We start from the raw sequence: 12707 nt of genomic DNA, 5'->3' as shown, positions 1-12707 counted from the left end.
AAACATCTGATATATGGTTATAACTTTAACTATAATGTAATAGTATGCAGCTATAAGAACATTTAGATTCACTAGATATCCGATGATATTGCTAACCTTTCTTTAAGCAAATTATGCAACATGTGCTCCCACAAAAATTTGAAACTGTTTAATTTTGGTGCCCATCCTGCAGTCTGTTATCTGTAGCACAGGAAGATATTTAAACAAGACTAGGCCAAAACCTATATTACTGGGCTGCGCATGGTCAATATGCAAAATTAAGGACATAGTTGAAATCTGTTGTGGAACCACTGTAAACAGCTGCTTTCAGCGGAAAGTGGCTAAACCCTGCTCAAAAAGTCGCTAAATATCGCTAGCTAACGTAATATGCTCACTAGTATATTCATGACATTATCACGTCCTGTTTGAATTCAGCCTTGTGTCAGCTGGTTTCAGCCCTTTATCTGTTTGCTTCTCTCCTCCTCACGTATACAGTATTTTATCACAACCGAATTCCCAACGAAGCTGTTCTCATTTACATGTTTTTCTGTTTCTGTTGTCAGACAATGGAACAGTATGAAACAGAGATTTCCAAGCTGCTGCAACGTCATCTGACAAAATCACCAAACACATAAATTAAATACAAAGAGTGTGCAGCCTTTCAGCTATATTTACTTTAAATTCATCACTCAGTCAGTCATTTGAGGATGTAGCACTGGACCATGGACGGTGCAGCCAAAAAGATACAATAACAGATTGTGAAAGATTATGTATTTCAAAATAAGATTCCTCAGAACATGAAATATAGGGTAGAGTGTGTATTTAAACAAAGTTATTTAGTTCAGATTAACTTTATTATACCACAGAGTGAGAAACAGTCCCTCAATAAAGAACAAAGACATCCCAAATTTTGACTGCATCCTAAAAAAATTATTGACAACTTCACACAATCCACAACTTAATGCCATTGAAAATTTATTGTGATATTTGATAGTTTACATTAGAGTGAAAACAGACATGTGACATGGCTTTACTAAGACAGAATGCAAAGCAATGTAGTCAAATAAAAAGCATATAATATTTTTGTTTTTAAATTTAGGAAAAAATAATAATAAAACAGGCACGACATATAGCCATTATAAATACAACATGCTTTAGACCTTAAACTGTAAGAAAAGAACTTGTACAGTCTTTTCCCCTGTATAACCATCTTGCCTTTGATCAACATCCTTTCAGGTATGTTTTAGACAGTAACAGAGCTCAAAAAGTAGGTAGCCAGTGTCACAATAAAACAAAATAACAATAAAAAGTAAACAGTATTCAGCAGCAAGTATCTACACTGTTCATCCAGGCTGCTTTGACGCTGTTAAGATCAGAGAATCAAAACATTCTACAGAGAGTCAATGTCACAAGTGACAGGATTTCTCCTCTTTAATTTTGGTATAACAGTTGAATCTCCAGGAGACACTCGAACGTGACCCCTGGCTTCCTTCCTGCCGTCTGACACATGACACTGACGCATTTGATAGAACCTGGTTCTTATTTGGTACACACCGGCGGTGACACTGGCAACTGCTTTTTGTTGGTTCGACTTGGACTGACTGATCGAAGGGAGTGTAAAGAGGATCTGCAGCTGGCTCACAAATCTCCCAGCAACCACTGCTGGTGCCATGTTGGAGGCCTTTTGAAGAAACTGGCTGTGTGCATGTAACAAGAGCAAAGTCAGACCAGTGTAGGCCCACTCAGTAACAATCTAAGTTTTCTAAGACATTAATGGTCTGGTAACTCGGCCGGATTTACGTTATGGGGCCCCAAGGCAAAGATTTGTTGCTGGCAACAATTTTGATCATTTATTAATTGTTAAATTTAAAGTAATCAGTCATTTTTTAAGCATAAATGCCAACAACTCACTTTTACCAGCTTCTTAAATTTAAATATTTGTTAGTTTAATAGGTTTTTATGATAGTAGTAATATCTTTGTGTTTTTAACTGGGGCACAAAAAACAAAAGAAATTTGATTATATTTAATTTGCACTTCAGGGAAATGACACTGGGCCTTTTTAAAAAAAACTATTTTGTGACATTCTGTGCACTAAAACCCAGTTATCTTTAAGAAAATAACTGTCAGACCTATTCATAATGAAAATAATTGTTGGTTATCCTCTTATGATTGATTAATGCTACCTAGCCTGAGGTTTTCTGTGTGTTGATTAGTTAACACTCAGACAAAATGGAAGCAAACTGATAAAATGATATCAATATGAACAAAAAAAAAAAAAAAAAAGGTCCTAAAACTAGATTTTGACATAGCGTCCCTCTGACTGGGGCCACAGGATCCAGATTAGAGAACCAGTCATAGTTTCAAATTTTGGAAAAATTTGTAATTAATCAAATTGTGTTGACCCAAATAATACAGAATGGATCTGGAGCCCCTGGGCAGGTCCATGCTTTGCCTAGGTGGTAATCCAGACTTGCATGTTAAAGTAGATTTGATTCTCTCCGGTCTCTATGAGTTTGGGACAAACATCTAGGGGTTGACATCGTTATTGTTACGCAAAAAGCTTCATCCCAGTTCAGGGGCTGCAACCTTTACAGCCTTTCAAAATGTGTCTCTTGGAGGACCTTGAAGGCCACACCAAGTCTCAACATCCTCCCATAATGATGCATTCAGGCGGTCCTCCACAGCTTCTGAAGTCAACACCTTTCAGAGCTGCACAGTTGTCACAGAGTTAGAGATGTTTTCCATTCCTCTGAGCACTTCAAGGACTTCTAAACCAACACAAACAAGTGCTCAGAAAAAAATGTTTGAACATCTACAGTTCCATTACTGGGCAGCTCCGTTTGTGGAGGAAGATCACGTAATATGATCGAACGCTCCAGAACAGCTACCAAATGGACCTTGTAACAAAGATTATTTTTTCAACTGCTGTTTCCAAGGCCAAAAATGAACTTTCAGTCTCAGTAGTTTTCAAGTTTATCACCAGGAAATGGCAGAGAGAGTGGTGAATACCAAGCAGTAAACTCAGGCAAGTTCTGCGCCACCAGAATTCATGAAATGTAGCCGGTTTACCAGCACTGATGACCACAGGAGCACAGATATCAATGAGGTCACGTCATAGTTCCCCACTTAACGGACTGACGAAGACCGCTTGAATGCACCATTAAAGAGTTAATATAAGACAAGGCTGAAAAGTGTCGTCTGGGTTAGACGTTCAGCTGCTGTTGAGGAGCTCTTTAAACAGCGGGGTGTGCAGTGGATTGTGGGACACTGAGTGCTGCAAGTAAAGAGAAGCCTGCATTTGAAGGTGTCTATAAAACAGGACAGATGTTGTTTGAACTGTCTCGAAATGCAAGTAGGTGCAGCCCCACAACTGCGATGTAGCAACTTAGGTTAGGTAGCTAACAAGCTAACAAAACAATCAATCAAATCAAACAGACCATAGAAATAACAGTTAATTTTTCTGTCAAACCAGCACAAAAATGAGTACGTTTTCAAGAAATACAATCAGATATTCACAGCCAGCGCTGCCAAAGCTCAGGACCTCCAATGCGGCTGCCAGAGGGTGCGTTTCATCAGTCTGAAAGCCCTCTGAACAGGAGACACTGACTGTGGTGGTGAAAGGGTTTTGTAAAGGCTCTCCCTGCGACATGGTGGGAGATTCCAGCTCGCCCTCGACGTCTACATGGCTAAGCAGAGACCTAAACACCGGCCCTCTAACGGGCTCTCACCACACAAGCTAAATAAACAAGCTAACAGAAAACAAACCAAACAAAATGGGGATAAATCACTTCCAAACAAATGGACCTGGCTCTCGACCTCATAGATCACCGGGAGAGACAGTGACACCAAACAGCTGTAGAAGAAAAAACAGGAAAAATAAAAAATAAAAAAAACCTCCAAACATAAGAGAGGACAAAAAAAGAGAAATAAAACTGTCTGAGGAAAAGGAAGTAAACATTCACTTTCGTGTGCAGGCATGCATGTGGGCTAATACACATGCATACACACACACACGCATACACACACACACTCACACACACAGCCAGAGGTACAGTGAACAAAAGTGCTTCAAGTTGGGGAAGTAAAAGAACTAACCCAGTAGAAATACGTATAAAACCTTAAATATGTTACTTTATGTACAAAAACTGTAACACGGGCCAATATCTCAGCTGTTTATGTCTTTATATTTTCAAGTAGGTATCGCTGCTGACTATTAAGGGTTTGCATTGTCATTGTTTTTAGAATAAAAGGTCGTGTGATCTGACTGACCTTGCCGGCAAAGTAATCAATCACTGCTGATTTTTTAAATCTCTCTCATCCCATCCCACCCTGCCCCACCTCGACCTGCTGCCATCTTTTTTTATCCATCCAATAAAAAAGTCAAACAACAAGCCCTGGGCATCCCTCATAGTCCAAACCTCTTCCTCTAGGCTTTTCCTCTGAGAAATAATATACTGAATATCCATCTGTTTTGCACCTCTAAATCTTAACATAGAAAATATATGTGTTTATGTATACCAAGTCTCTGTTGTCCAAAATAACAGGGCAGAGCTCTGTGAGGATTTTGGTGAATATCATTATTTCGAGGGGCCACTTTGAACCAGAAGAGGGGGGAAGACACATCGGTTCACAAGAAGGTTTTCAGAGTTATGCACTGCACAACAGAAAGAAAGAGGGGAGGCCGTTCATGTTTTGAAGAGGCACAAGATTCATACAGCTTAGAGGCAAATCACAGACGGTGTCCACAATGAGACAATTCAAACGCTTTAAGAGAGAGAGAGACGGATAAGCATAAAGTGCAAAAGACCTACAAAGGGGGAGGAAATGGCGGGATTTCTAGGACAGCAGCGAAGAATCGGAAACTACTCTTTTCTCTCCGAAAGGGGTTCAATCAGAAATTGTTTAAATAAAATCAAACCAAATGATCAGAAAGCTACTAAACACACTACATTTCCTTATGGAGTCGACGAAACCCTCAAACCGTCAAGGTCAAAAATTTTTCTCTCCGTCTCCAACAATCTGTCGTTTATCTGTGAGAAGGCCATTAAAAAAAAAAAAAAGACGAGTGAACAAACTTTTTTGCCTCTAAACTGAGATGAACCAAAGGCCTCTGCAAAGTGCAAACGAAGTAGCGTTGTTCAAGTATGCCACTGTGTAATGCATGACCACACACAGTGCATATATACACACAGTCATATGCATATATACATATGTGCATGACAGCAAATATATAGAATCCATGTTCCAATATCTACGTACTACGAACATTTTCATAGTATTTGTGGATATGTAATCATAGTATGTGTATATATATATATTCATATGGAGCTGTGTCTCTTGTTATTTCATTACTAGACAATGGAATAATACAGTCTGCCATAATGATGTCAGGTTCCCCAGTCTAGAAACCATCTCTGCTCCTTCTCAAGTTTCTTTCACTCATGGTTCTGCTGCAAAATGGGACCAGCCACTATCGCATTAGCCAAACACTACAAATATTCATATATATACATATATGTTTGTATATATATATATATATATATATATATATATATATATAGATGTGTGTATATATCCATTTATGTCAAACAAATACTAGGTGCTGCTTTCAATGCTTTTTTGAGTGCTGAGAAGTACCAGAAGGGAGGGGTGGGGGGGGATAATGAAAATTCACAAGAAAGAATAAAGATAAAAACAGAAAAAAATATTAGGTATAAAATCCCACACTACTGCAATCCCATCCTTTGCCACTTATTTAAGAAAAAAAAAAGCAAGATGCTGCTACATATTTGTAACTACAATAAACTCCCTTTCCCCTCCGCTCCTCACCCGTCCCTGATTGCTCATTTGGACATTAGCAAATAAAAGCATGCTCAGCTATAGGCAGAGATACGACAAGCCAACGACAAGTAAACAGAAACAAAACATGACAGACTTGACAGGGAAATAAAATGCTAACCAGTAACATCCATCTGCCATCAAACCAAAACCTTACCGAAACCCAGAAGTTAAAACTATAGCAAATAACATTAAAATAACCAAAGTCATCGAAGTCGTCCGTCGCGCTGGACGGACGGAATAAAGGAAACAAAGAAATGTTCTCTCAGTGAAGTTTATCTCCTTTCGCACAGTGGTCGCCATATCACCACAATCACTTGAAAGCGTGGTTCGGTGGAGGGGTTGGGGGGTGGTGGTGGGGTGGGGGAAGGGGGAGGGGGGTTGGGGGGGGTGAAATCCAAAATCTCTGGAGCTTTGAAGGAGAACGAACAATCTTCAAAGTAACGACAGGATTCCTGTGACATGATTTTCAAGAGTCGCTCCACTTCCTCGTCGTCGTTTTCATTTCATTTCATTCGTTCTGTTCAGTTTCACGATGAGCAGGTGGGTGTGTGCACGTACAGGAGACGAGTGGGTGGAGGTTGGTGGAGAAAGGGTTTTTTTTTGAGGGAGTGATTGTTGGAGGGGAGGGGCGGGGTGGTCGATGGTCGTTGCTCCACGCAGTTCAATAAAGAGCATTCCAAGGTCAGAAAAAGAAAGAGAGCGGCCGCAGCGTCACTCCCATCCGTTGTCCTTGATCATGTGAGCCAGCTCGATGATGAACTTTCCCTCCTTGTACTTTTGACTGCTCTCAAACGCGTGCTCCTGTAAAACACGAACACAGAGGAGAGAAAACCTCCAGTTATAAGACCAGCGTCAGTCTGGAACCTGAAAGACACTGATGTTGAGGATCATAGGTGTACTGCTGCCGCTCCGCCACTTTTTTTTTTTTTTTGCCAAGTGATGAAATAATGCAATGAATGCAATGAAAATATCTGCAGCTCACATAATTTGTTGTAATTTATACACATTTTAAAGCGCTTGACGATCCAATCACTACTTAATTGTTTGTCATGCAAGAGAGCTAATCAAAACAAATTAAATGGTTAATTATTCAAGAAGAAAAAGGCAGAAACATCCTTTCATTCATCAACAATATTTACACAGAAACAAGACAAAGTCATCCTGTTACGCTGGGACAAGCTGTGCTGCTGGAAATTAAAGCTAGCTTAGCTACGTTTTCATAGCCTAGCCTATTAGCTTAGCTTGACTCTTCCTTTGACGTTTCCATTGCTGCTTTGTTTGCTCAGCACCAGAAGGTAAATGACACCATTCAAAACACAAACTCCTTGTGTTTATTCAGCTGCTATTAAACGCTACGCTAATGACAACCTACGGTCAAATACTCAACATGATGAAACTGATCATAAAGTCAGTCAACAGTGCAACGTCTGTGTGATCCGGTACTTAAACAAATAGCACTACACCATGTTTGAAGTCAGACATAAACGTATCCGACATTATTTAAACCTATTAAATCCTGGTGATGCCAGTGAGTCACTCATTACAAAACAAATTTGGTTCAAACTAACAACCTTATTTTAAATCGCAGTGGAGATTTTGGTGATATTTATGTAAAATGACGCATCTCCAGGCCTCTAGAACATCAGCTGAGATGGAAGCAAACAAGGATGATTTGACAGTGGAAAAAACACAAAAAAAAACAATGATATATTTGTTTGTTTGCAAAACATCCAATCAAATGCCTAAGCTATTACATCATCATTATGATTATTCATTTTATTATTATCACACAGGAAACAGAGGCCGGTATTCTTCCTCTGTTTCTGTACTGCAGTCACTGAATATCTGCTCCTTACTCCTAATGAAAAAGTAAAAGTTATTTCACAAATTTCACTTTCTTTCACACCCCCTCCTCATTATTATCTGAGAAAAGCAGGATTTTAGAGACGCAGTCACCTCTTTCAGGAGTCTAAACCTTGTGTCTGACAGTATGAAGAGCTGCGTGATTTCCAGTACGTGTCCCAGTCGTGCTGAGCGTCAGGAGAATCAGGACGTTGACAAGTGAGTATTTGCCTTGTAAACCAGCTCTGCTCTGCCCTTTCTGTGAATCCCTAATTGTTTTTGTTACTGAAGGAGCCGCTTTAAGTGAGTCCCTGTCTTATACTTTGTTCAGTTATTTTACATCCATCTTTAGTCATTTCAGACAATTACTGGGACAGGCCTCTTCAAAATGGCCTGACATTTAATCACTGTAGACTCTCAGAGGTACCAGTCTGGCTGTCTGCAGCCAACCTTTCGGCTCTGTAATTATCTTGCGCGCTAGGAGACCATGTAGTGCTCAATCTCTGAGCCTAAACACAAACCTGAGCAAAAAAAAAAAAAAAAAAAACTGTCACCAAGGTTTTAACAAGCAATGCTTTAATGAGAGCTACTCTGTTCTTTTGACCTGTAACTGCATAATTTGTCCCTTTGGATGCCAAGTAACCTCACAGTTGCGCAACAACACAGTGGCAGGTGTATGTGGTGCAGCAGGAAACATGAAGACAGGGAAGTGAAAGGGCTCAGGTGAAAGTTTAGGGAGCGACTGACTTACATATTTCCAGCCCAGGGTGGTTTTACAGTTTTCACAGTAGATATCTGCCACAGCGTGTAAACCTGTGAGGAGTACCCGCTCCTCAGCTGGCCCGCAGCCGACATTCACCCTGTGGGAAGAGACAGGCGGTGGAGAGGAGGGAGCAGAGGTCAGAGTGGAAGGAGAGATCGGATCTTTGACATAAAGTAGAGGCAGTAAAATGCACTCCAGTGTTCAAAGTGCTCATAAACAACAACAGTCCAGTTCAAAGTGAAATTAACTGGTAAAAATTACACAATTTGCAGCCTCGAGATAAAACTAATCTGGAGAAACAAATGGGTTAAAATATTCATATTTCCATTTCTATCATCTCAATTATTTCTCCAGATATGAAATATTCAGACTTTGATAGATGAGATTTTATCAATTTTGGTATTTTTCCTGCAGGAATTCACTGAAACTCTAAAAATATGTTCCCATCAAACTTTTAAAAATTTTTTGGAGACAACAGTGACATTTTCAGAATTTATCTTATACTGAAAATGAAATCAGCACTAATTCCAGCCTTAAATGTATAACATTATACCCCCCCCCCCCCCCCCCCCCCCCCCCCCCCCGTAAACACTGTGCTACTGATGAGCTTTTGATGAGCACTTTAATTAAAGGACATGCCACAGACAAATAAACTCACTGTAGTGCAGTTGGAACAATCATTATATGTGGCCAACTTACACATGCTTACGCTTGCAAAACTTTCATTTTCCCACCAAATGTAACTGTTTTTATACTAAATATCTTTTTACCTGCAGAATGCTGCAAAAAACCTTCACTGGGTTTCAGGTGCTTTCACACTGTGCATGTTTGAAATGATTATTCAGACTCTGGAGCCTGTTTCTTTCATTCATTTTTTTCTGGTAGGTGAGAATAATGTAATTCAGACTCAGGTGGCAGAAAGCATTTGGACTGCGACACTTGAAAATGTCTCAGGCCTCTCGTGGGGGAGAAACGTCTGTGTGGTTCATTAAGACTGAGAGCTGAGGACCAAAAACCAACCAACCGAGAAATAAAATACTAAAAGTTGTTCAAAGGTTCAAAGAGATGGATGTTAACCAGCTTGACTCGAACTCAACAAAGAACAAAAAAAAATCCATCAGATCATTTCACCAGAAAGCAGTGATTTGGTGATTTACAGTTAATGTAAATGACTGATGTTAATGTCTAAACTTGTCTGAAAAACAAACTTTCTTTTTCAACGTCTTCATCACACATAACTTGTTTCAAAAGAATTTCTGGGACTATATTTGAAAGTCTCATTAGATCCTGATTTACACAAAAATACTGTAATTAAAGGTCCCATGTTGTCTAAAGGTAGATACTGTGAAAGCATCAAAGCCTCAGTCCACAGAGAAATGCACACAGCCTGGATTCAGAAACTGAGCCTTAAAACCAGCCGTCAGGACTTCTGGAACTTTGTGATGTCACAACAAAGCAGTCGCTGGTCTCAGACACGTGCCAGGCCCCGCCCACCTGGACCCACCATCCAACCCAGCAGGATTTGGTTTCTCTGAGTGCTTACCTGAAATCTGCCATATTTTATTCAATCACTCAGAAAACAGTCAGCCAATCAGAAGAGAGGATCAGATCCTCTCTTCTGATTGGCTGACTGACCTGAGCTGAGAGAGGAGATGTAAAACTACACTGAGATGATTTCTGGTTCTTGAAACCACAAATATATCTTCTGATGGAGATCAACAATTCAAATAAAACACTGGAGAAGTGTAAATATGGGACCTTTCAGTGCTGAAAACATAATTACATGTGGTCCAAACCTCTGAAAAAAACTTTCACTTTTTAACTGATTTGATCTGTGCTCACTGGATCCAGTTGTCAGAGACTGAAATCAGACTGGTTGTGACTCCCTGTGAAACCAAAAATCTTGTATCTGTTCAGTTCCTTTGCTTTCACATTTACTTTGTATCTATGAGTGTTTACCTGAGACTTTGGTGAAACAGATGTTATTTACTGAACCTGAGTGCAGACCAAGAAAATCCTACCCATGGAAAGTGCTTTTCAGCACACTGTGTCCAGACAGCAATCTGTGCAGGACATGCTAATAACATGATTAGCACTAGTGCATGAATAAAATGCTTCACAGGTGTGTGGACTTAGAGGCATGCATGCCAACCTCTAGGCGCCATTAGAGGAAGAGAGATTTAATCCCTTTTTAGTCTATTTTATGAATATTTTTAGGCTTGTTCTACCATTTTCTCCAAACAACCTATTCCCAGTTGCCAACTACAGCTGCATTGATTAATTGTTTCATTGACTAATTAACTAGCAAAAAATTAATCAGCAGCTATTCTAATTATCAATCAATTATTATAGTTATTTTTTCACCATAAACATACCAAATATCTCTGATAGCAGCTGCTTCTGTGTGAGAATTTGCAGCTTTTATTTGTTTTCTATCATTATTAATTTTTCTGTCATTATATTAAGTGAATATCTTTGGGTTTTTGGACAAAATAAGAAATTTGAGGACATCAGTGGGGACTCTGGGAAAATGTGATAGGCATAGACCAAACAATTATTTAATCATGAGATTAATCTGCACATTAATCAATGGTGAAAATTGTTTCAAACTCAAACAACATGGGTGACGGACTGGAAACCTGGGTCTTTGCAGTGATGGATGGGAACTTTACCACGGCATCGCCATCGTCCGTGCACCCCTTATTTTTCACTTCTTTTTAGTCCGTAAATGTCGTACTGCTCCTTTTAGCTTCGCTCATGTGGCTCTGCACACGTCTCTTATTTCAAATTTTATCTGGGTACATGTATGTCAGAACATAACTTAGCTGCACATGTCCCAGCATCCTTTTCTGGCAGCAGCAGTAAACAGCTGCATTGTGCTGGAGACCGGAGCACGCAAGTGGACCACAGAAAAGAACAACAGCACGTGAGCGTGAAGGCCGAGCAGCAGCAGCGTTAGGAATAATGGGGAGAATTGAACTTTGTGTCAGACCCATACAAATGCTCCCAGTGTGAACGCGCTTTAAAACTCTGTCCAACAACTGAGCTGTTTGTGAGTCCATGTGACTTTTATTTACAAACCCCCAGATCACTTGTAAGTTACACGGTGTGAACCCGGAGAAAGCAGAAAAGTTTCCACTCTGGTCAAAACAAAAAGGAGGTGTGTTGCAGGTGTGAGGCTCATACTTACACTGAATTGAACAGATAGGCTCTTCCTTGACTGCCTTGAAATGACTGAAATGAGAGAGAGAGAGAGAGAGAAATCATGTAAGTAAACAATGAAGAACTGGAACCACACTGCTGAGTACAAGAATGTCAGTGACTGACGCCCTGGGGTGCTTTTCTCCCAGTAACTGCTGTGTATACTTGTTCTCCTTCCTTGTCAAGGATCCCATACACAATTTTGGCTGGAGGTAAGAAACAAAATGAGGCCGAGAGAAGAGCTGAGGTCTGAGCACATAAACATTAGAGAGCGAGTCTATCATCACCACGTCAACTTTAATGACGAGAGAAACTGTTGTGTTTCTTGGGGACAACTCTCATTTCCTTGTTACAAGTCGTTACATCAGAAAAACAGAGAGTCAAACTTCACATTGGTTCTTTGTGCAATTCATTTAAAAAAATTTTTTTTTTAATTAAAAGTCCAATATTGTACAAAATGAGATGTCCATGTTATTGATTATAAAGCAGGTCTAGGTTCAATATTAATACTGTGAAAGTATCAAAGCCTCAGTCCACAGAGAAATGCACATAGCCTGTATTCAGACACTGAGCCTTAAAACCAGCCGTCAGGACTTCTGGAACTTTGTGATGTCACAACAAAGCAGTCACTGCCCTCAGCCATGTCCCAAGCCCCGCCTACCTGGACCCACCATCCAACCTTGCAGGATTTGGTTTCTCTGAGTGTTTACCTGAAATCAGTTATATTTTTATTTGATCACTCAGAAAACAGTCAGCCAATCAGAAGAGAGACTCAGATCCTCTTTTCTGATTGGCTGACTGACCTGTTGTTACTAGACACACATTTAAAAACTGTAAAAATACAGATGGAAAATTTACAGAATATGAGGAGATGGATGAAAATGTGTCTTAGATGACATAAAACCTGTATAAAACTCTAATAGGAGCCATATTTCTTCCCTCTGCAAACTCAAGATGTCAAGCTTCAAAGTTGATGTTGGAGATACTCAGCATATTTGCAGAACAACAAAGCAGCTTTTACAGCAGCGTCGAGGAGCTGACAGAGGAAGAGACTTTAATGCCTCTTCAACAACGAGAATC

At 39.9% G+C, this 12707-nt stretch overlaps 1 protein-coding gene across 5 annotated transcripts in view; it reads right to left on the bottom strand.

Annotated features, from left to right (window-relative positions):
• Positions 1–931: 931 nt before the first annotated feature.
• LOC139624643 (protein yippee-like 1) overlaps positions 932–12707 on the bottom strand; it is a 36103-nt gene continuing 24327 nt past the window's right edge. For all 5 annotated transcript variants that reach the window (XM_071483928.1, XM_071483926.1, XM_071483929.1 and 2 more), the window contains 3 exons: positions 11617–11660; positions 8415–8523; positions 932–6622 (listed from right to left, as the gene is read on the bottom strand). In XM_071483928.1, the coding sequence (XP_071340029.1) occupies positions 6533–6622; positions 8415–8523; positions 11617–11660 (243 nt within the window). In that variant the 3' untranslated portion in view covers positions 932–6532. The remainder of the gene's footprint in view (positions 6623–8414; positions 8524–11616; positions 11661–12707) is intronic.

Source organism: Trachinotus anak, unplaced genomic scaffold (assembly GCF_046630095.1).
Source record: "Trachinotus anak isolate AG129_WGS33_773 ecotype Australia unplaced genomic scaffold, CSIRO_AGI_Tana_v1 ptg000008l, whole genome shotgun sequence".
Classification (NCBI taxonomy): Eukaryota; Metazoa; Chordata; class Actinopteri; order Carangiformes; family Carangidae; genus Trachinotus; species Trachinotus anak.
This window is presented reverse-complemented; position numbering and strand designations above follow the sequence as displayed.